The sequence below is a fragment of the Cyanistes caeruleus genome, chromosome 17 (genome assembly GCF_971803275.1).
Source record: "Cyanistes caeruleus chromosome 17, bCyaCae1.hap1.1, whole genome shotgun sequence".
NCBI lineage: Eukaryota > Metazoa > Chordata > Aves > Passeriformes > Paridae > Cyanistes > Cyanistes caeruleus.
Window position 1 is genome coordinate 9,269,323 of NC_141717.1, and position 23,624 is coordinate 9,292,946.

Here is a 23,624-nt window from a genome sequence, read left to right on the forward strand (position 1 = left end):
TGAAAGGAAACTGCAGAAAAAGGAGGATCATACCACAGTCCATCCTGCCAGGACAGATTTGCAATGAGAAAAGGAGTGAGATTTAGTGGAACTGAACTGGTGGAGAGCAATATTTTCTTTTAGACTTAGAGCAGATAAGGTCATGTTCTGTGCATTTCTTTGTCAGTGCTAGCTAGCTTTGGCTTTGGTTTTGTGCTTTGTAGTTTGAGAGTTATGGAAAAGCTGCCCTCTGCAGAAGTCACAGTCCAGTCAGCAGGAAACACTGGATTCAGGATAAATAATATTCTGATGTGATCAAGAACCATTAAGACATGCCTCACATGTGCACCTTCTGTCTCAGTTTCTCTGGTTTGCCTCACAAAGACAGTGATTTCAGAGTGATGCCAGTTGCTGTTATTTATTGGCACTGAACACTGGAAGCTCTCACTACATCTACACTTGCAATAAATAATGCAAAGGTGAAAGTAACTACATAGAATCCCTGGGAGATAGTTATGGACTGCTGGCTATTAGATAAGGACAACATCATGACACAAAAAAGTTTAAAAGCAAAGCTGATTTCATTGAATTGGGGGAAAATTCCCTCAGATATATGGGCACAGCCTTAAAGAGCTCATTACACTCAAAACAAGTTTATCTGATGATTCAACTGTGAGTGAAAATCCAGTTTTCGTGGCTTTCAGGGTTTTAAAAACCTGTGGCATTATCCATTCTGTCTCTTCTATATGTACCTATATGTTATGTTGAAAAGACCAGGAGAAACTGGAAATGTTGGTATTTTCTTTGCAAGTTTATTTTACATGTATCTTTTCCCAAGCTGCACACTTCAGCTGAAGTGCAAAGCAAATGGAAGTTTTGGCACTTCACCTTTGCTCATTTACTGTCTATTTTGTGTTTATTCCATGCCCTCAAAGAAAATAGAACTCATAAGAAAATAAATCAGAGATTCATCAGTTTTATTGGTGCATAAATTCAGTGTGACTCGCCATCTAGTGCAGGTTTAAGGCATAACATAATTACAGAGACAGTTTTAAGTCAAGGTGATAGTCTCCTAAAACACTTTAAAAGTAGTGGCATGTTATTTCTGTAAGCAGGCAAAGTAACATAAAATTTATAGGAATGCAGACATAGATATTGAGAAAAGGACTGGCAAGTGAAATTTTAGAGATGAGATATGAGAGTCATTCATCAAAGTAGAGGACAAATATTCTAATGAAAAGCGGTGCACAATCCCTTTACAAGAAAAGGAGGAACATAAAATAATAAAGAAAACATGGATATGTTCAAACAACCTATTTATTCAAGCTGCTTTGCATTAATTCATCCAACATCGTCCATGGGACAGCATCCAATAACTGGATTGGTTTAAATGTATTTTCTTTCTTTCCAGGTGACTGATTCTTTAGATGTGCACCTGATTCTCCCCCTCACTGTCTGATAAAACATCATTTATCATGAGAACATTTATTAAATCCTGGATTCCTCAGTGTTTGTGGATTCTCAGGTCACCTTGCAGATCATTCCATGGAAACAACAGACTTCTTACATCTCAGATTATTTCCCATTATGAATCTATAATCCAGAATAAAAAGGAACTGCCAGAATATTTCAACTTTGCAAGTGATGTCTTAGATGAGTGGGCACAACTGGAAAAGGTAGTATTTATCTTTTATTTTATAGACACTGAGTTGTAGTTTAACCCCAGCTGTCAGCTGAGGACCACAGAGCCCCTGGATCACACACACAGACAATCCCAGTGGGATGGGGAGGAGGATCAGGAGAAAATAAAGGTAAAACCCATGGGTTGAGGAAAGAAGTTTAAAAATTAAAAAAAATATAATAAGAAGATTACTATTAATTATCACTATTGTAGAAGTATTACTAGAAATAGTAGTGATGAAAAGGGAGATAACAAAAGGAGAGAGCAACAAAGAAAACACAGAAAAGATGAATGATGCACAACACAATTGCCCACTACCCATTGGTTAACACCCAGCCTGTCCCCAAACAGTGACTGGCACTTCCCAAAAAACTTCCCAGCAGGGTATAAACTGAGCAGGACCTTCTGTGCTGTGAAATATCCCTTTGGACAGTTCAGTTCAGCTGTCCTATCTAGGAAACCTTCCAGCTTCTCATGCACCTCTTTGTTGGCAGAGTGTGGGAAACTGGAAAATCCTTGACTTAATTGTTGCTAAGCAGTGCTTACTTTATCCCATCAAAACCAGGACACAGTGGAACAAATATCAGATTATACAGTTTTACTAATGGCTACTGAATTGTATTGACACCATTTTATTTTGTTTGTTAGAAAGATGGGTATCACTACAAGAGACGAGTTGCCAAGGATGATTTATATTGAAGAGAAACCTTATGAAGTTTGTCTTATCTTAATATCTTCTCACATGTTGTAGGATGGAAGAAAACCAGCAAATCCAGCTTTTTGGTGGGTCAATGACAAGGGAGAGGAGGTGAAGTGGAGCTTTCAGGAGCTGGGCTCTCTGTCCAGGAAGGCAGCCAATGTACTTTCTGAGGCCTGTGGTTTGCAGAGAGGAGACAGAGTTACAGCAATTCTGCCTCGTGTTCCTGAGTGGTGGCTCCTGAATGTGGCCTGCATGCGAGCAGGTGAGGGACTCACTGACGTCTTGGGTGCAGAGAGAAAGCAAATAGAGGGTGCAAGCCATGGATTAGATCAGGGAGAAGAAAATGCAAACGGGAATATTCTGCTGTGACCTCTACAACTGATCTGTTGAAGAAGGAGAATTGGCAGCACCCACACAGCAACCACAGGGCCAGACATGGTCCAGTCAAACTCATCCTCAGGTGAAGCCGGTGAGGGTTGAACAGCTGCAACCTAAGGCCAGACTTGACCACAAACATTGTAAGGCAGCTGAATTCATAATGGAAGAATGTATATGATTAGAATCATTAATAATTCAATATATCTATTTTGCTCTGCTTTTAAACTGCTAAACATCCAGGATGGATAAAATCAGCATCAACAGAGAGACGTAATCAAGTAGTTTTGGGAAATGCTGAGTTTTCTCAATTACTTCTTGCTTTTTTCCAGGAATTGTCTTTATTCCAGGAACATCCCAATTAACAGCCAAAGATATCTCATACCGACTCCAAGCTTCCAAGGCCAAGTGCATCATTACCAACGACACACTGGCACCTGCAGTGGAATCTGTCCTGCCTGGCAGCCAGTTCCTGAAAAGTAAACTCATTGTAGGCCAAGGGAGCAGGGATGGGTGGCTGAACCTCAAAGAACTCCTTGCGTGAGTATCCAGCTCTTTCACCATCACACCTGTGAGGTGAAGGGAGCTGTACCAGTCAGGTGGCATTGCTGAGTTGTGGAGGTAATTTTCAAAATACAAATTAATTACGTTTTTGCAGCCCTCTGTCAGCTCCCTGTTTTGTGATAACACCGGTAGAGGTTCGTCCAATCCAGGTTTTGGGAATCAGTTTCATGTCCTTCAGTTTTACTTCGCAGCCTGCCAGCTTTTAGAAGCTCTCTGCTTCTATTGTGATCATCAGACAAGCACACAGAGTTCTAAACAATTGTTCTGAGCTTGTCTGCTAGAGCCCATTCTAATTGCTTTTGATTAAATGGGAAAATACACATTGCCAGCTCTTGGTGCTCAGTTCTTTCTTCCCTTTACTGTCCTGGTAGCTCAGAGGATCTGAATTGTTCATCAGTCTCTTGAACATAAATTATATACTATTAGCAATAAGACCAATGTACTTGGCATAATAATCTTAGTTATTGATTTCAAGTTGGGGGCTGGTTTTTGCTTGTGTGAGGCAGACACTGATTTCTGGCTGCTGTTCCATAATCAGCATCTAGAGTGCCCTTGCTAAAACAGTGGCAAAGTCACTGAAATATTCTGTAGGTGCTCATATCTTAAATGTTATGGCATACAGGGCATACTTGTTACAAGCAAAATGTTCTCTAACTGTTCTTACCTGTGTTACCTCTTATTTAGTGAGATATTCAGTTTGGGGAACTCAAATTCAACAGAATTTCCCTGTTGAACTCCTAAACAATAAAAATGCTGTTTCCCTGGTGGAAAACTTCATGTAGTGACTGGAATATGCCATTTCTTCCAAAGGGCTGCATCTGCTGACCATCAATGTGTCAAGTCAAGGAGTCAAGACCCAATGATAGCGTATTTTACCAGTGGAACTACAGGCTTCCCAAAAATGGCAGTGCATTCCCACAGCAGTTACGGCATCGGATTTGCAACCACTGGCAGGTTTGACCTTGCATTTCCTCCCAGGGTCCTGATTAAGTGACTGATCACCATTAAACTGAACGTGTGACCATAAAATTCCAGTAAATGTAGGCATTTCATGACTGTAGGATCTTGTATCGTCCTCATCTTGAAAGTTAAAGGATACCTTTCCCAAAGCATTCTGAGTTGGAAGCTGACAGTCAGGGGTCCAGAGAAGCAACTTGTTTAGTTTCCTGGAGAAATGAGCTGTTGCTTAGCTGATGTCTCAACTGCACCAGGTGGGGAAAGCCTACTCCAAATGATCTCTGTGGGCTCTAGATTCTGCAACTCAAGACAAAAATGTTTTGCACTGCTCACGAGAAAAACAAATGCTTGAAATATTAAGCAGGACAGAATAAAGGGAAATCAGAGAATATTTAAGACTCTTCAGCTCTCTCACACTTTCTACAGAGCCCCACTTGCTGACACCACATCTTCTAATGGAAGCCTCCTGCTGTGACCTGGGCTTGAGTCTCTCACATTCTCTGCAGCATTTCTTTCATCTCTGCTTTTTCATCAGGTATTGGATGAACTTGACTCCTTCAGATATAATGTGGAATACCTCTGATACTGGCTGGGTAAAAGCAGCTTGGGGCAGTCTTTTTGCACCATGGATCTGTGGATCCTGTGTCTTTGTACACAATATGCCACAGTTTAAACCAGAAGTTATTGCAAAGGTAAGACTAATATTTTATACTGTGATGTTTATTTCCATTTTACATAAATGAATAAAACAAACTGGGCTCCAGGCCATGAGTGCCACTGCTCAGCAGCAGCAGCAGGGACAGTACTTCCCACATCCCAAGGAATCATCCCTCCATTTGGTCCCCATTAAGCTCAAGCAGCAAGAGCTTTCCCTCCTGGTTAGGCTATGTGTCATGGCTCGAGTGTAGAGGACAATTGCAGAAAGATGCAGGATATGAAGATCTTGGGATCACTGCTGTGTCGTCCAATATTGAACCTAAACCTCACTACAAGTATGGACTTCCAGCTGCCGTGGGGTCAGACTGAGTATGGGCTAGTAATCAGAGTATGGTATGAACATGAATTAAGGCTCTGTTTTGCAGAATTTCCAGTGTGTGTATTCCTCTCCAAAGGCACTTTAAACCAATCAGCTGATTGATTCCCCTTAAGCCTGGCCTCCTTTCTTAATCACCTGCACATTCACAAGGTCAGAGCCAGCATTACACTTTCTTTTCAAATAAATAACTTCCTATTTTTCTAGACACTCTCAAGATACCCCATCACCGCCTTCTGCACGGCTCCCACCGCCTTCCGCATGCTGGTCCAACATGATGTGAGCAGGTACAGCAGGGAGGGGAGGGAGGCTGGGCTGTAATGCTGGGACAGCTCTGGATGCTTTCTTCCTTAGCTTCCTGAATTCTCTTTTTCAGTTAAAGGAAACCTAACTAGCACAGCTTGCTCTCAGTAAAGAAGGCTCACAGTTCTGAAATGTGAGAATAATTAGTCACACAGTGTGCTACTTGGGTGTCAGGACTGGGTCTTTGAAAAGGCAGCACAGAGGAAACAATGGAAGGGTTTTTTAAGTTGACATTTCTTCTGAACTTAGGGTACACAGTTCTGTTTAAGCCAATGTTTTAGGCAGCATTGGATCAGGAGTACAGTGGAGTTGTTCTCACATACTTGAGAATGAAGGGAGCAGTTAGAGGAGTTTCACATGCTGAGAGTTATTTGGTAGCTGTTCCCACCAGTTTATTATTCTGTAAAATATCCAGATTGTGAGGAGCGATTTGCAAGGAGTTTTGACATCTTTGATAAGGTATTCTTGTCACACAGGTCCTGCCAAAAGCCAACCCAAGTTTAGCAGAGTTCAGCCTCTGTGTACCTATTCATCCTTCCTTCTGCTCTAGAAAATTCTCTGTTATATCTGATCTTGGATGTTGGCACATAACTCAGCCTTCCACACACATCTGATGTGCTTATTCGGATTTCTCCTTTCATTTCAATTCTTCCAAGGAAACACTTTGCTCATGTGTTTTCCAGCAGAAAAACCTCCTTCTAGTGACACTGAGATAAATCACATCATCTTCAGTGGCAACTCAAGCAATCTAGGAGTCTATCCCAGGTGTGCATAAGAGGATGATGATTGTCATTTCCAAAAGAGCTTGTGAAGTTTTAGGTATACTTCCTTGGAAAGCTGAGGGAGGCTGTTTTGTTAAGTCTATTTACTGCTCTTGTCAAGAGTTAAGAAAATTATTTAATTTGCTCTTCCTCTCAAGCTACAAGTTCCCGAGTCTGAAACACTGTGTAACTGGAGGGGAAGCACTCAATCCTGAAGTGTTGGCGAAGTGGAAAATCCAGACAGGGCTGGATATCCATGAAGGTTATGGCCAGAGCGAAACAGTACGTTTGCAATAAATGTAATTACTTGTAGTAAAACCCTTCACCATCTTTACTTCAAAAGCCAAACTAAAATAGATTATTTCCTCTGGGTATCAATTTGTCCTGAGGTTTAGTGAAGAATATTAAAGCAGCTCACATCCCAGATTCTCTGATGTTCTCAAGAACCACAGTGCTGTGATCCTGATTCAGCCCTTGTCACAACAAAGTCACAAAGAGGAGCCCTGTCTAACATAAACAATAACAAAATTTACAAGATGTTGCAATAATTTTAAAAAGTTTTTTAAAAATCTATTCTGCAGGTCACAATCTGTGCCAATACGAAAGGAATGAAAATTAAACCTGGCTCTTTGGGAAAAGCTCTTCCCCCTTATGATGTGCAGGTACGTGGGTGTGTGGCAGTTGTGGGTAGAACAGTAAGGCAGTGCTGGCTGTGTCCCTTCTGTGCCCTGCACTGAGCTGGAGCAGATGTTCCTCTGAGCTGGTCAAAGCACTCCTGCTGTGTGTGTCCTTTCTGCAGATCGTAGATGACCATGGGGCTGTTGTGCCTGCAGGAGAAGAGGGCACCATCGGTATCCGAGTGAAACCCACACGACCCTTCTGTCTGTTCTCCGAGTACTTGGTGAGCCTGACTGGCTGTGTCTGTGTCTGCTGAGAGCCTCAGGAGAAGCCCAGGGCAAAGTTCTGCCAGGAGCAGAATTCCATGCAGAATCCTCAGAAGGTCTCACTGGGTTACTTGATGACTTTGAGCCTGATCAGTGCATAGTTCCAGGAACAGACTGACTGACAAAGTGTAGCTTCAAAATGCAACATGAACCAGGGGTTATCTTGTTCCAGATATCTACCAGGCAGTTGCCATGCACTTCATGTTCGGAGCATCACTCTTTTCCCTCTTTTCCATTCCTCTCTTTGGTTAAACATTGTTGAAGAAAGCCCATAAATTCTACTCTTATACATCAGGAACGCAGGGAGGCTTTCCAAGGCTCAGGTATTTTATTCCCTCATACCACTGTCAGAGGTACCCTCATTCCAGCAGGCACTGCAGTCAGAGAAACCTGTGTACAAGTGCCTGTCACACACAACGTGCACAAGATCAACAGCACAAACCCCTCACATGCAGATGATCACAGGGTTCTGAGGTAGTGACACATGTAATCAAACACCACTATTCAAATGGAGATGCTCTACCCACTGAAAGCAAAACCAGGCTAAGAAAACCCACCAGAAGATGGGACATTTTGGTTCAGGTCAAAGGTCCATCTAAGCAATTGTTCATCTGTGGTGCTGCTGAGGTGCAGGACATTCTTAAGAAAACAGAAGTATCAGGCAAACCTAAAGATATTATCCCCTGTATTGGAACTGCCACATTCAATAGGCTTTGGGGAACCTACTTATGTTTTTAATCCTCTTCTGAACCCCCATAATATTTGTATATACTTGTAGCACTCTCATACAACAACCTGCACAAAGTCATTTTTCACTATATCACAAAAATCTTCTAAAGTTCAATATTGTAATTTCAGGTTTTCACTATGTCTTCTCTTGTCAGAGAGTTTTTCCTGTGTAACCAAGAGGTTACATTGGATATATAGATCCTGAAGGTCAGATAATTTTTTTTCTGCAGGTCACCTCATTTGTGTTTTGGTCCTGACATTTAAGAGGAAAATGTTCCCTTTGTCTGGAAGTTATTTTGGCAACCCCCAGCAATGAAAAATAATTTCCCTGCACGGAGTGGGTTAAACATTTTTGTGGGTTACACATTTGCTGTGGTGGATGGGTATTTTGATAGAACATGGCCTTTTCTCTATAGAACAGAAATCTCTACATAAAAAGTGCTTTTGTCGATGTATCATATGTTTCCACAACAAAGGTGCTAATGTGGCTCTGTTTATTTAGTTGAAAATATAAAACAGTATTGAGCACACTCATTTTGAGTTCAATTTTATTGTTCATTTTTAGCATCACTGCAAAGTAAATACATTACAAGTCACTAACAATAAGATACTTTTTGGAAATGTTTGATTGTTTCCAGGATAATCCAGAGAAAACTGCAGCCTCTGTGTGTGGAGATTTTTACCTCACTGGGGACAGAGGCATTATGGATGAAGAGGGATATATCTGGTTTGTTGGCAGAGCTGATGATATCATTAATTCTGCTGGGTAAGGCATTTCCTTTTAGTTTTGCCTCACAAAATGCAGCCTGGAAAGACCAATGGACTGGCCCATGCTGCTGGGGCTGAGCTGTTTCTGTGCTCCCCTAGGTATCGCATTGGCCCATTTGAAGTGGAGAGTGCATTGATAGAGCACCCAGCAGTCTCAGACGTGGCTGTTGTCAGCAGTCCTGACCCAGAGAGAGGGGAGGTAAAACAAAATAGAAAAGAAATGTAGAAAGAAATGTCCTTTCGTCTAAGTATCTACTTCATTTTATGTACTAGGCTTCCTTGGAATTCACTGTTGCAGGCTTTTGAAGTTAGGTGGGCTAACATTTTAAAATTCCGTATCTTTGACAGATCTTACCATTTCAGAATTATTTCTTTGCAGGCTTTTATGTGGGGAAAAAAATCATTTTTTCAGACTAATAATGTGATCTTTTTGTCTAAGTAATGAAATTTTGATTATTTTTTGTTCACCACCGAGCATATGGTGGCAATGACATTCAGAGTGTTTAATTTTTGTTTTATATTTTCTGACTTTGCAACACTTCTTTGAGCAAATGGGGTGAGATTTTAATTCCTCTTTACTTTCTGTACTAGAAGTTTTTTGAAAGCTTAATAATGTATAAAGATAAGAAAAAAATTGGAAAATAGCAAATTTTCCTGCTGCAGAAGGGGTCCTTCATAGCACAGCAATTGATAACAAGCAGTTAATGAAAGGGGAAATTAAAGAAAAATATCACATTTTGGCATTCTGAAATTTGACATTTGCTTTTGGCAACAGATGGATCCCCTTATTGCCACCTCTGGAAGTTAACAGAATCCCTTACTTTTTGTGGCACAGGTGGTCAAAGCCTTCATTGTTTTAGCTCCTGCTTTTAAATCACATGATCCAGAAAAATTAATTCGTGAGCTTCAGCAACACGTCAAGAAGGTGACTGCTCCTTACAAGTATCCAAGGAAGGTAAGTACAGCCCAAAAAAAAGACAAAAAATGGACAGGTTCTCTCATTGTACCAGAAACTGAGCATTTTTTTGTCCTGCCTCAGCTGTTTTTCAACAGCATTCTGACAAACACTCCAACAGGGTTGAAGGAAATGAAAGCAGATGACAGGGCTTGTTTCAGCTGTAGCCTTGGTTGGCAGTGTGTGCTATGAAGGACCAGAGGGAGACAATGGTCATGAAATTGTCTTCATGGGGGGGACTAGTCTTTCTTTCATGGAATCCTGGAGTTTTCACAGCAGTTCAAATGGGCAATTCCATTCTAATCAGCTCTACCTTGAGCTCTCCTCTGACACACTGCCAAATCAAAACAGAATTCCTGCTGCCATCAGTGGGTTGGAATCCATCTCTTCTCCCTAGGAAAGACACCAGTAACCCCCTGTCCTGAAAGCTGAAGCACTCCCAGAGATCATGGTACATCTGCTGCAAGTGCTGTCTGTGCAGTAGCCACAAGGTGTAGTCAGGAATTTCACCATTCCAGCCCTGGCTGTGCAGCTTCCCATCTGTCTATCCCCAGCCACCCTGTGCTAAAAGTGTTGTCACATCTTTTGTTGTACATGGGAATTTAACCACAAGTTATTTGGCTACAGGGAGCATTTTTGCCTTTCAGGTGGAGTTTGTTCAGGATCTGCCCAAGACAACTACTGGGAAAATCCAGAGAAATGTTCTGAAGAACAAAGAGTGGGGAAGAGCATGACAACAGCAACAGATTTGGAAAATGAGGAGAAAAAGCAGAATGACGACACCTGGAAAAACAAACTGTGGAAGAAAAAGGAGAAAACATTCTTGAGGATATGTGGCATTGGAACCACATTTGCCATTGATCTACAAATTTTCAAAAGGAAGGAAGTTCAAATAATTCAAAGCATGGAATGGGAGAGAGATAGACAGACTCAGGTGCATACAGAGGTCTAATTTTTTTTACAGCAATTTGTATAAACAGCTTCCTTTAGAAAAATGGGTGAAACTACAAGGCTTTGAAAATTACAGATGAATGAGAAATTAATAAAAATATATGTTTGTCCTAAGGTGGGTATCAGCAATTAATTAGCATCCAAAACCCACCACTGTGACATTCTCAATTCTTTTCAGAGTGGAAAGAAAAAATAATTTCTTTTTAATGTTTCTCTTCATCATGGCGAATTTGTGACCTACTTAAATGGTTAAAGTTGAGGAAAAAGTGGTCCAGGTTAAGGTGCAAATTATGCATAATTAACAATGGTGTAAATGATTACAAGAAAAAAGTTACTCCACAGAAAGAGCTTTGCTGTTTGGTCTGTTTTGTGCCATGTTCTGTTCTCATTACTCCAGAAGAAGTGAGTAAGAAAGTCAGACGCGTTTCACTCCAAAACCTTTATGAAGGAGTGCTCAGGCTTCACATCTCCAGGGAACAGCTGATCTTTACAGTGCCTCATATGGGAAACATGTCCTAACAGGTGAGTGAAATGAATGAAGAGGTTCTCTCCCAACAGCTTCTGATCTCTCCTGTCCACAGCAGACAGGTCAGGAAAATGTTATTTATCTGAACTCCTCGTGTTGATGATCACTGAGCAAAGCAAATGGTATTAAATCAGGAATAATAATTTCTGATTCTCACTACTCATTCTTAGAACTTTGCCTTTACTGTGTCTTTTCCTCAGTTTTCTGTCTTCATTTTCACCTCCATATTAGCAGGTGAGAAAGTGCTAAAAACTTGAAGGCTCTCGCAGTCTTATTGGTAGGTGTTTTTGTAGAGCACTTGGGAATCCTAAACTTGAAATGTTTCATCTTGTCAGTCTTGAGTATTATTTCCCTAAATATTCATAAATATTATGTTCCTCCTCTTTCTCTCATAAGCTATTGTGTAGATTTTGTCATTGTAATGCTCTGAAATATGCAAGTTAAAGCTAAATCACAGAACTAGAGCAGACTGAGAAAGGAGAAATATCTTCCTGAGTGATTAAATATTGTTTACAACTAGTCAATGTTTCTCTGCCACAATGTCCAAGGAGTGTAGAAAGCACCATGAATTTCTGTTGCTTTTGACAAAATATCTGTTGTGGGGGAAAAGTCTGCATCCAGATTGTTTATGTTGGCAGATATCACTGAAAAGATTAAGTTAAACTCTGGGTAATTGAACTAATTTGCATGACAGGCAGATTAAATTTTACTATATATAGTTCTGCTAAGGAATAAGGCAGTAGTTCCAATGGTAAATAAGTAACTTTTTCTTGAGGAATAAAATGTGATCAGTGCTGAGATCTGTGCATCAAAGATGTGAGAATAAACAGTTATGATTGAAGACATGGGAGAAGGGGTAAAAGACTGGAAAATGAGCTTTAAAAACCTGGGGCAAAGGGCAAAACTTTGCAACTTCACTCAGGCCACAAAAATTTCCCAGGAAAAGGGATTTGATTCAGAAGGGCGTGGGCGTGGCTCCGGGAAGGGGCGTGGCCCGAGGCTGAGGGGGCGGAGCGAGCCCTGCCCCGAGGGGCGGAGCGAGCCCTGCCCCGAGGGGCGGAGCGAGCCCTGCCCTGAGGGGCGGAGCGAGCCCTGCCCCGAGGGGCGGAGCGAGCCCTGCCCTGAGGGGCGGAGCGAGCCCTGCCCTGAGGGGTGGAGCGGAGGCGGGTCCCGGGGCGAGAAGTGGGAGCCTGAGGTGGGGCTGTGTGAGGGAACGTGAGAGAACGTGGCTGGGGTGTGCTGCAGGGCAGGAACAGAGGTGTTGGCCGGCTTTGTTTTGAGGGAATGGGGGTGATGGGTCATGAGACGTGCCAGGAGAGAGGAGTGGGACGGGAGCTGCCGCCGCCATCTTGGACTCTTGGTGTAGTAGGCAGAAGAGAATACAAGGCAGCAGAGTAACTCGAACAGTCTCGCTTTCTCTACTTTGTATACCATTCTAGAGGAACAGAGGAGTGAGAAGGACGAGAACACGAAAGGGCAGGAGTAGCTAATGCTACTAAAAGCCTGCCCAGGCTCCTGTGTCGGTGATGGGTTCCACTCTCAGGTTCTTATCCCAGGGTTAGAGGGATTAGAAGCAGACTCAGGTCTGGTTAGGGTTAGGGTTACAGTGGGGCAGGGGTGCCCCCAGGTTTCTTGGGAGAGTGGTTTTAGACTGGAGTCTGCACTGCTTTTCTTGGGCTTTTCAAGCTTGAGGGTCCCTCCTTGTTGTTAAGTCATGCAGTGTTACCTCAACGAGTTCCCAAAATCCTGAGGAAAAAGTACCACAGTCTGGACCAGGTCCTGGCGGTGGAGTGGCTCCTCTTGGGTTTAAAGCAGCCAGAGAATTTTACAGGACCCATTTCAGTAGAATTTTCAGCTCACATTTTTTAACCTCCTTCCAATGGTCCGCTAAAAGTTCCTTAAATCATCTATATACATCCCATTATTCTAAATTGGACAACCTTAGTTCCATCCTACTAAACTGGGATTGTGTGGGATGTGTCCTCTCAGTTGGGGGTAGGTGTGATGGGAAGGTGTCCCCTTTCTCTGCTCACTTGCATTCCATGCAGGGCTGTCCAAGGCAACTGGTCCTCTCCAAAGGTCTCTTGCTTCTCCATCAGGCCTGGTGATGTATTCCAGAGCAGAGTCCTATTGGTCTGCTAGGACCCAGCAAAACTGAGTCCCTTAGAGGTCTCAATATGAGAGTCCCTGTTCAGGCGCCACATATTGCAGTGGGGTTCTGTGATCTCTCATCCACTTTGGCCAGGTTGTGCGTGGCAGAATAAATCAGGATGGGTACAATGGAATGCCCAAAGATAGATTTTAATGATCACAGGGGCTGCGTGGTCCGAGGGGCTGCATCCAAAGACCAGGGGGTGTGGCGAACTTCACAATATTTAGGGATACCTGGGGACGGGGGGCCAATTATGAGCACGAACCAGGGACATGGCTTATTATGGAATGATCCCAGTAGCATCCTAATTTCCATCCTTTCAGTATCCCACATCCCAGGTCTCAAGTTTATGCCTTATGTACAAGTCACCTGAGATAAGCCACTATCTGTCCCAGCTGGTTCAGTTCCCATAGGCCTGAGTAGCTTCAATGAATAACCCATCAGCTCATAAGTGGATTGTCTGGATAATCACAAGATTTGTTTGTTTTGTTGGTTCTTCTTGTTGTTATTGGATTCATAGCAACAACGCTATCAATTTTATTAACCTCAAGATGACTGTGCTTATTCCTTCTGCATACTGTAATGTTAAATACTCACAAAAATACAGGTAACATGACATCAAATGAGGAGGTGTGTAAACAACTTTTTATTCAAACTGGTTTGCATTAATTCATCCAACATTGTACATGGGACAGCATCCAATAACTGGATTGGTTTAAATGTATTTTCTTTCTTTCCAGGTGACTGATTCTTTAGATGTGTACCTGATTCTCCCCCTCACTGTTTGATAAAACATCATTTATCATGAGAACATTTATTAAATCCTGGATTCCTCAGTGTTTGTGGATTCTCAGGTCACCTTGCAGATCATTCCATGGAAACAACAGACTTCTTACATCTCAGATTGTTTCCCATTATGTATCTATAATCCAGAATAAAAAGGAACTGCCAGAATATTTCAACTTTGCAAGTGATGTCTTAGATGAGTGGGCACAACTGGAAAAGGTAGTATTTGTCTTTTATTTTATAGACACTGAGTTGTAGTTTAACCCCAGCTGTCAGCTGAGGACCACAGAGCCCCTGGATCACACACACAGACAATCCCAGTGGGATGGGGAGGAGGATCAGGAGAAAATAAAGGTAAAACCCATGGGTTGAGGAAAGAACAGTTTAAGAATTGAAATATAATAATAATCATAATCATATTAGTAGCAGTAGTAGTAGCTCACTGCCCACTGATTGATGCCCAGCCCATCCCCAAACACCTCCCATCAAACTTCCCCCAAGGTTATAAACTGAGCAGGACCTCCTGTGCTGTGGAATATCCCTTTGGACAGTTCAGGTCAGCTGTCCTGTCTAGGAAACCTTCCAGCTTCTCATGCACCTCTTTGTTGGCAGAGTGTGGGAAACTGGAAAATCCTTGACTTACAGTAAGCACTGCTTAGCAACAACTAAAACATCAGTGTGTTATCAACACTACACTCATCCTAAATTTATAAATCACAGCACTTTATCAGGACTTAGTAAGAAAATTTACTCTATTCCAGCCAAAACACGGACACAGTGGAGCAAATCTCAGATGATACAAGTCAGTTTTCCTCATGGGTACTAGACAGTTTTAGCTGCAGAGTGGAAAGCAACATTTTATTTTGTTTATCAGAAATACAAGTGTTACTGTAAGAGAGTGATTGCCAGGAATTATTTGCTTAGTTAAGAGTTATTGTATATTGAAGAGAAACCTTATGAGGTTTGTCTTATCTTAATATCTTCTCATGTGTTGTAGGATGGAAGAAAACCAGCAAATCCAGCTTTTTGGTGGGTCAATGACAAGGGAGAGGAGGTGAAGTGGAGCTTTCAGGAGCTGGGCTCTCTGTCCAGGAAGGCAGCCAATGTACTTTCTGAGGCCTGTGGTTTGCAGAGAGGAGACAGAGTTACAGCAATTCTGCCTCGTGTTCCTGAGTGGTGGCTCCTGAATGTGGCCTGCATGCGAGCAGGTGAGGGACTCACTGACGTCTTGGGTGCAGAGAGAAAGCAAATAGAGGGTGCAAGCCATGGATTAGATCAGGGAGAAGAAAATGCAAACGGGAATATTCTGCTGTGACCTCTACAACTGATCTGTTGAAGAAGGAGAATTGGCAGCACCCACACAGCAACCACAGGGCCAGACATGGTCCAGTCAAACTCATCCTCAGGTGAAGCCGGTGAGGGTTGAACAGCTGCAACCTAAGGCCAGACTTGACCACAAACATTGTAAGGCAGCTGAATTCATAATGGAAGAATGTATATGATTAGAATCATTAATAATTCAATATATCTATTTTGCTCTGCTTTTAAACTGCTAAACATCCAGGATGGATAAAATCAGCATCAACAGAGAGACGTAATCAAGTAGTTTTGGGAAATGCTGAGTTTTCTCAATTACTTCTTGCTTTTTTCCAGGAATTGTCTTTATTCCAGGAACATCCCAATTAACAGCCAAAGATATCTCATACCGACTCCAAGCTTCCAAGGCCAAGTGCATCATTACCAACGACACACTGGCACCTGCAGTGGAATCTGTCCTGCCTGGCAGCCAGTTCCTGAAAAGTAAACTCATTGTAGGCCAAGGGAGCAGGGATGGGTGGCTGAACCTCAAAGAACTCCTTGCGTGAGTATCCAGCTCTTTCACCATCACACCTGTGAGGTGAAGGGAGCTGTACCAGTCAGGTGGCATTGCTGAGTTGTGGAGGTAATTTTCAAAATACAAATGAGTTACATTTCTCTCTCAACTCACAGCATTGAGATTACACTGCATTAAGTAGAGATTCATGCCACCCAGGTTTTGGGAGCCACATTCAGATCCTTCACCTTCCTTTTGCTCCTCAGCCTTGTGATTCAGAGTGTGCTTTTGACAGGCAAAATGTGTTTTCTAATTTTTCCCTGTGATATACTATGCAACTATTTTTTCAGTAAGATCATATAATTTGGGGCAATTTTCCTGTTGTGTTCCTAAACATTAAAAATACTGATTTCCTGGTGGAAAACTTCATGTAGTGACTGGAATATGCCATTTCTTCCAAAGGGCTGCATCTGCTGACCATCAATGTGTCAAGTCAAGGAGTCAAGACCCAATGATAGCGTATTTTACCAGTGGAACTACAGGCTTCCCAAAAATGGTGGTGCATTCCCACAGCAGTTACGGCATCGGATTTGCAGCCACTGGCAGGTTTGACCTTGCATTTCCTCCCAGGGTCCTGATTAAGTGACTGATCACCGTTAAACTGAACGTGTGACCATAAAATTCCAGTAAATGTAGGCATTTCATGACTGAAGGATTTGCATCTTCCTCATCTTCCCCCTCTTATTGTAAAACCCTTGTTATTAAAAGAAGGTCCAGTTGAACCCATCATGTGCAGAGTTGTATCACTTGCAGGGCTGAAAGCACAGGAGCAATAAGGAAATTGTCCCTACAGCCACACTGGAGGAAGTCAAGTGAACCTTCCCTGAGAACCAAAGCAACCTCAGGCTGTTTCATTATACCTTAAAAGTTACACTTCAGGTTAAATCTGGGGCTTGGTACTGATTTGCTTTCCCTGAAAGTTTTTTCCACCTCTGCTTTTTCATCAGGTATTGGTTGAACTTGACTCCTTCAGATATAATGTGGAATACCTCTGATACTGGCTGGGCAAAATCAGCCTATGGCAGTGTTTTTTCACCTTGGATCTGTGGATCCTGTGTCTTTGTACACAATATGCCACAGTTTAAACCAGAAGTTATTGCAGAGGTGAGTAATCCCCACATCCCAGGCAATCCAAAGGTACAAATGGTACAATCCAAAGAAGAATGCCTATTCTTCTTCCCAGCTATTTTTCAAAACCACTCAATTGGACGATTCTCCTCAACACTGGCCTCTTGTGCAAGGCAGAAACCTTCATTTTCCCAAGAATACTGGAAAAGCTCTGGTTTAGTTCCCTATCACTAATTAGGCTTGAGCCTGGGACACAGACATCTTGAAAAAACCCAAAAAAACCCCTTAATTGGAACTACTGCTCTCACCAGTCCTTCACTTACATGAGTGACTTTTTTTGGACAGAAAGTTACATATTTTCTACAGGAGTTGGACTGCCTTGCACAGCATTTTTATGGTTTTCATCTTGCAGACATTTGAGCATATAAATTGTGTTCATCACCTGCACATTCACAAGGTCAGAGCCAGCATTACACTTTCTTTTCTAATAAATAACTTCCTATTTTTCTAGACACTCTCAAGATACCCCATCACCGCCTTCTGCACGGCTCCCACCGCCTTCCGCATGCTGGTCCAACATGATGTGAGCAGGTACAGCAGGGAGGGGAGGGAGGCTGGGCTGTAATGCTGGGACAGCTCTGGATGCTTTCTTCCTTAGCTTCCTGAATTCTCTTTTTCAGTTAAAGGAAACCTAACTAGCACAGCTTGCTCTCAGTAAAGAATGCTCACAGTTCTGAAATGTGAGAATAATTAGTCACACAGTGTGCTACTTGGGTGTCAGGACTGGGTCTTTGAAAAGGCAGCACAGAGGAAACAATGGAGGGGTTTTTTAAGTTGTCACTTCCTCTGAATTTAGGGTACACAGTTCTGTTTAAGCCAATGTTTTAGGCAGCATTGGATCAGGAGTACAGTGGAGTTGTTCTCACATACTTGAGAATGAAGGGAGCAGTTAGAGAAGTTTCACATGCTGAGAGTTATTTGGTAGCTGTTCCCACCAGTTTGTTATTCTGTAAAATACCCAGATTGTGAGAATTGGTTTGTAAGGAGTTTTCACGTCTTTGGTAAGGTACTTATTCTTGTCAAATAGGTCTTTCATCCTGACAAAAGCCAACCCAGGGAGAGAGCTCAGGCTCTATCTTCCTATGCAGTCTTTCCTTCAGTTTTAAGTGTACTTGGAAAGCCAAGGAAGTCTTATCAGTTAAGTTATTGCTTAACTGATAAGCAATAACTTATAGTTATTGCTTACTACTCTTAGGAGTTAAGAGAATCATTTAATTTGCTCTTCTTCTCAAGCTACAAGTTCCCGAGTCTGAAACACTGTGTAACTGGAGGGGAAGCACTCAATCCTGAAGTGTATGCAAAGTGGAAAATCCAGACAGGGCTGGATATCCATGAAGGTTATGGCCAGAGCGAAACAGTACGTTTGCATTAATTCTTGCAGTATACCCATTCAAAGGTAACAATACCAGAGCTATGATGTCCTTGATAAATCAATGAAAAAGGTAAGAAGCGCTTATATGATTGAAAAAAAAAATACAACCAGCTTTGTATAATTGTGATTATATAGTTCCAGAATCAGCAAGCTGCATATTTTAATGGTTTAGATCCTTGCAATAAACATGCCAGTGACACTTCAGGTCAAATAAGTTGCAGGAGATCCCTTTGTCATCTTTACTTAAAAAAAACCCTGAAAAATAATGTGCTCCATCTATCTATTTTGCCTGTCTGAGGTTTTAATGGCAAATGTTAAACCAGCTCACTTCCCAGACTTCTCTGTAAGTGAACATTAACAAAGCTATTAAGATTCAGATCTCAGGCCTTCTCTTATTTTGCCCTTGAAATTGTCCCAAATTAATTGTCCCATTATTGAAATAAGATCTGTAATAATTTCACATCTGCTGTCCTGCGAAGTCAAGTGTTTGCAGGACAACCCACTGGCTCAGACTCACCAAAATCAAGCTCACACAGGTCTGACCTGAAATGCCTCTCAATGCCTCTCTGATGTTCTTAAGAACCACAGAGCTCTGGTCCTGATTCAGCCCTTGTCACAACAAAGTCACAAAGAGGAGCCTTGTCTAACACAAACAATAATAAGTTTTACAAGATGTTGCAACAATTTTTAAAAATCTATTCTGCAGGTGGGAATCTGTGCCAATATGAAAGGAATGAAAATTAAACCTGGCTCTTTGGGAAAAGCTCTTCCCCCTTATGATGTGCAGGTACGTGGGTGTGTGGCAGTTGTGGGTAGAACAGTAAGGCAGTGCTGGCTGTGTCCCTTCTGTGCCCTGCACTGAGCTGGAGCAGATGTTCCTCTGAGCTGGTCAAAGCACTCCTGCTGTGTGTGTCCTTTCTGCAGATCGTAGATGACCATGGGGCTGTTGTGCCTGCAGGAGAAGAGGGCACCATCGGTATCCGAGTGAAACCCACACGACCCTTCTGTCTGTTCTCCGAGTACTTGGTGAGCCTGACTGGCTGTGTCTGTGTCTGCTGAGCGCCTCAGGAGAAGCCCAGGGCAAAGTTCTGCCAGGAGCAGAATTCCATGCAGAATCCTCAGAAGGTCTCACTGGGTTGCTTGAGGACTTTGAGCCTGATTAGTGGTGGCGGTGCTGAGGTGCAGGACATTTTTAAGAAAACAGTAGAATCAGGCAAACTTAAAATTTTTGTCCCCTGCAATTGAACTATCACAATGAATAAGCTTTGGGGGACCTATCTGTGTTTTTAATCCTCTTCTGAACCCCCATAATTTTTGGATATTTTTATCATCCTCAAACAACAACCTGTAAAATATAGTGCTCACTATGGTATAAGAAACTTCTTTAAGTTCAATTCTACAACTTCTGGTTCTCACTATGTCTTCTGTTGACAAAGTGTTTTCCTGTGTAACCAAGAGGTTTCACTGGATGTAGAAGTCCTACAGGTCAATGCAAATAATGAAGGTTAAGGGTAAAAAGTTTATTTTGATGGGAGGTTATTGTGGCAACCCCCTGCAATGATAAATCAATTCCCTGAATAGAACGGGTTACGTTTTTGTGGGTTACACATTTGCTGTGATAGATGGGCATTTTGATAGAGCACGGCCTTTTCTCTATAGAACAGAAATCTCTACATACACTCTTTAATGTGTAGTGCTCTTTTCCACCTCTTTTCCACATACTTCAGGCATCAAACTTGTAATTAACATGGCTCAGGGTTTTTTCGTTGAAAATATAAAACAGTATTGAGCACACTCATTTTGAGAACAACTTGAAAATTATTTTTATCATTTTTAGCATCACTGCAAAGTAAATGCATTACAAGTCACTAACAGTAAGATACTTTTTGGAAATGTTTGATTGTTTCCAGGATAATCCAGAGAAAACTGCTGCCTGTATGCGTGGAGATTTTTACCTCACTGGGGACAGAGGTGTTATGGATGAAGAGGGATATGTCTGGTTTGTTGGCAGAGCTGATGATATCATTAATTCTGCTGGGTAAGGCATTTCCTTTTTGCCTCACAAAATGCAGCCTGGAAAGACCAATGGACTGGCCCATGCTGCTGGGGCTGAGCTGTTTCTGTGCTCCCCTAGGTATCGCATTGGCCCATTTGAAGTGGAGAGTGCATTGATAGAGCACCCAGCAGTCTCAGACGTGGCTGTTGTCAGCAGTCCTGACCCAGAGAGAGGGGAGGTAAAACAAAATAGAAAAGAAATGTAGAAAGAAATACCTTTTATTCTGAACATCAATATCCCTATATATACTAGGTTTCTTTGGAATTCAATATGTTGCAGAGTTTTCAAACTAAAGGGGCTAAATTTTTCTAAATCCATTTATTAATAAGTCTTAGAATATCAGAATTATTTCTTTCTTTGCAAAGGTTTTGATGTGGAAAAATAGTTTGGCTTTTCAGACTAATAATGGCATGTTTTTATCTAAGCAAAGAAAATTTGTTTATTCATTGTTTTGTCACTTAGTACACTGTAGCAATGACATCCAGACTGTTTAATTTTTGTTTCATATTTTCCAACTTTGCAACATTTCTTTGAGCAAATGGGGTGAGATTTTCACCTTTAATAGCATATAACGTTAAGGGGGAAAAAAGCTGGAAATACAGAAAAAATCCTCTGCTCTAAAATGGGTCCTTCATAGCACAGCATTTTGTTATAAATGGCTAATGAAAAGGGAAATTAATGCCAGAATGCCACATTTTGGCATTCTGAAATTTGACATTTGCTTTTGGCAACAGATGGATCCCCTTATTGCCACCTCTGGAAGTTAACAGAATCCCTTACTTTTTGTGGCACAGGTGGTCAAAGCCTTCATTGTTTTAGCTCCTGCTTTTAAATCACATGATCCAGAAAAATTAATTCGTGAGCTTCAGCAACACGTCAAGAAGGTGACTGCTCCTTACAAGTATCCAAGGAAGGTAAGTACAGCCCAAAAAAAAGACAAAAAATGGACAGGTTCTCTCATTGTACCAGAAACTGAGCATTTTTTTGTCCTGCCTCAGCTGTTTTTCAACAGCATTCTGACAAACACTCCAACAGGGTTGAAGGAAATAAAAGCAGATGACAGGGCTTGTTTCAGCTGTAGCCTTGGTTGGCAGTGTGTGCTAGAAAGGACCAGAGGGAGACAATGGTCATGAAATTTTACTTCATGGGGGGCCAGTCTTTCTTTCATCCTGGAATCCTGGAGTTTTCACAGTAGCTCAAACCATCAAGGCATTCAGTCAGCATTTAATCATCTCAGCACTGGCTGTGCAGCTTCCCATCTTTTTATTCCCAGCCATAATGAATGTCTTTTCTTCAGCTGGGAACTTAACCAGGACGTATTTTTGCCTTTCAGGTGGAGTTTGTTCAGGATCTGCCAAAGACAATTACTGGGAAAACCCAGAGAAATGTTCTAAGGAGCAAAGAGTGGGCAAAAGTACGACAAGAGCAAAAATGAAAAAAAAAACCAAAACCAAAATGTAACCACAACTCTTAGATACATACAAATAAATAAAAGAGAAATTAATAAAAAAAATCTTTGTTCTGTGGTCGGTATCAGCAGCACATTGATATATTCTTGTCAATAAGTATCACTGTAACATTTTCAAATTCTTTCAGAGTGGAAAGAAAAAATAATTTAAATGTTTCTCTTCATCATGACGAATTTGTGATCTACTTAAATGGTTAAAGTTGAGGCAAAAGAAAACCCAAAATGCTCTAGGTTAAGATGCAAATTATGCATAATTAACAGTAGTGTAAATGATTACAAGAAAAAAGTTACGCCACAGAAAGAGCTTTGCTGCTTGGTCTGTTTTGTGCCATGTTCTGTTCTCATTACTCCAGAAGAAGTGAGTAAGAAAGTCAGACGCGTTTCACTCCAAAACCTTTATGAAGGAGTGCTCAGGCTTCACATCTCCAGGGAACAGCTGATCCTTACAGTGCCTCATATGGGAAACATGTCCTAACAGGTGAGTGAAATGAATGAAGAGGTTCTCTCCCAACAGCTTCTGATCTCTCCTGTCCACAGCAGACAGGTCAGGAAAATGAGTAAAAAAAGTCTCTGTCAAACTTAGGGGCTACATTACAAAGTGAAGGTTCTTGGGACTGATGTGGTGAATGGATGAATCAATCAGCAACTGCTGAGGCTAAAGCAGTGAGATTCTTGATGGAAGTAGTTTGGAAACACGCAGAAAAGAAAAAGGAATAGAAAATCAGGTACTGAATGTATGTAGCAGAAACAGTCTTCTGATATATACATTAATATCTAATGTTGTGTTTTACTATGGAGAGTTGTGGGCAATTAATTTAAAAATTAAAAATATGAGAAAGCAGGATTGGGAAGTTAACATTGAATTAGCATGTTAAAATCATCAGTTTCACTCTGACTAGCCTAAGTGACTTAAATGAAGAACTCGTTAATTCATAATTGGATTATCTTTGGATAATCTCAATATTATTTTTCTTTTTTTGTTGCTCTGGTTTTTGTTTGTTGTTGCAGGATTCATAGCAGCAATTCTGCAATTTTCTTATATGGTCTACAGCATCTAGACACAATCTTCTGCCATGAAGTTGCTGTTCAAATTACAGAGGCTAAAACTCTTGTGGACTCTGAAGCTTTCTAATAGGACTTTCCATGGACATCCCAGGCTGCTTTCCTCTGATGTATATTCCCAATATGAGTCCATCAGACAAGGCAAACAGGAGATACCAAAGTACTTTAACTTTGCAAGTGATGTACTGGACAAATGGTCTGAGATTGAAAAGGTAGGGGATCTTCTGTTGTGCCAATGAAATACTTTAATTTTAGATTTCATTTGTAATAAGATGGGATTTTTTCTTTATAAAAACAATCAGTTGCCAAACAAAATTTGTATTAGGAAATTATACAAAATTTCATTGTTCCTTGCTTTATTTATTGTTATTTTGTAGGAGCATTAATGCACAGTATAAGGCTTGAACTGAAATAGGATCCAGATTAGGACTTCTGTCTGGAGACAATTAGGCTGGTGAACATTTGAAGTTCAAAAAAGGAGAATCTATTAGGAATACCTGA

General features: G+C 41.5%; 3 protein-coding genes across 12 annotated transcripts in view; all 3 read left to right on the forward strand.

Annotated features, from left to right (window-relative positions):
* The window catches only part of LOC111936000 (acyl-coenzyme A synthetase ACSM4, mitochondrial-like), a 16,071-nt gene extending 4,849 nt beyond the window's left edge, over positions 1-11,222 (forward strand). For all 4 annotated transcript variants that reach the window (XM_086854705.1, XM_086854703.1, XM_086854706.1 and 1 more), the window contains 13 exons: positions 1,391-1,655; positions 2,412-2,622; positions 3,068-3,275; positions 4,110-4,253; positions 4,792-4,948; positions 5,497-5,576; positions 6,512-6,635; positions 6,935-7,015; positions 7,153-7,254; positions 8,665-8,792; positions 8,894-8,993; positions 9,630-9,749; positions 10,397-11,222. In XM_086854705.1, the coding sequence (XP_086710831.1) occupies positions 1,455-1,655; positions 2,412-2,622; positions 3,068-3,275; positions 4,110-4,253; positions 4,792-4,948; positions 5,497-5,576; positions 6,512-6,635; positions 6,935-7,015; positions 7,153-7,254; positions 8,665-8,792; positions 8,894-8,993; positions 9,630-9,749; positions 10,397-10,483 (1,743 nt within the window). In that variant the 5' untranslated portion in view covers positions 1,391-1,454 and the 3' untranslated portion in view covers positions 10,484-11,222. The remainder of the gene's footprint in view (positions 1-1,390; positions 1,656-2,411; positions 2,623-3,067; positions 3,276-4,109; positions 4,254-4,791; positions 4,949-5,496; positions 5,577-6,511; positions 6,636-6,934; positions 7,016-7,152; positions 7,255-8,664; positions 8,793-8,893; positions 8,994-9,629; positions 9,750-10,396) is intronic.
* On the forward strand, positions 11,106-22,106 carry LOC111935998 (acyl-coenzyme A synthetase ACSM3, mitochondrial-like). Of its 4 annotated transcripts, none has more exons than XM_023936695.2 (14): positions 11,106-11,222; positions 14,119-14,383; positions 15,162-15,372; positions 15,818-16,025; positions 16,440-16,583; positions 16,985-17,141; positions 17,617-17,696; positions 18,399-18,522; positions 19,244-19,324; positions 19,462-19,563; positions 20,448-20,575; positions 20,672-20,771; positions 21,388-21,507; positions 21,927-22,106. In XM_023936695.2, the coding sequence occupies exons 2-14, from the start codon at positions 14,183-14,185 to the stop codon at positions 22,026-22,028; spliced, it is 1,758 nt and encodes a 585-aa protein (XP_023792463.1). In that variant the 5' UTR covers positions 11,106-11,222; positions 14,119-14,182; the 3' UTR covers positions 22,029-22,106. The 4 variants fall into 4 exon arrangements, with proteins under 4 accessions (XP_023792463.1, XP_023792462.1, XP_086710823.1 ...); XM_023936694.2 differs by lacking the exon at positions 11,106-11,222 and adding an exon at positions 12,257-12,421; XM_086854697.1 differs by lacking the exon at positions 11,106-11,222 and adding an exon at positions 12,266-12,421 and having other exon boundaries at positions 14,119-14,518.
* Positions 11,167-23,624, forward strand: part of LOC111935997 (acyl-coenzyme A synthetase ACSM4, mitochondrial-like) — a 19,838-nt gene continuing 7,380 nt past the window's right edge. Inside the window, exons 1-3 of one of the 4 annotated variants that reach the window (XM_086854700.1) lie at positions 11,168-11,222; positions 22,645-22,786; positions 23,070-23,335. In XM_086854700.1, coding sequence (XP_086710826.1) covers positions 23,135-23,335 — 201 coding nt within the window. In that variant the 5' untranslated portion in view covers positions 11,168-11,222; positions 22,645-22,786; positions 23,070-23,134. Of the gene's footprint in view, positions 11,223-22,155; positions 22,540-22,644; positions 22,787-23,069; positions 23,336-23,624 lie in introns of those variants that run through there. The other 3 variants (XM_086854702.1, XM_086854701.1, XM_086854699.1) reach the window with 3 other exon arrangements.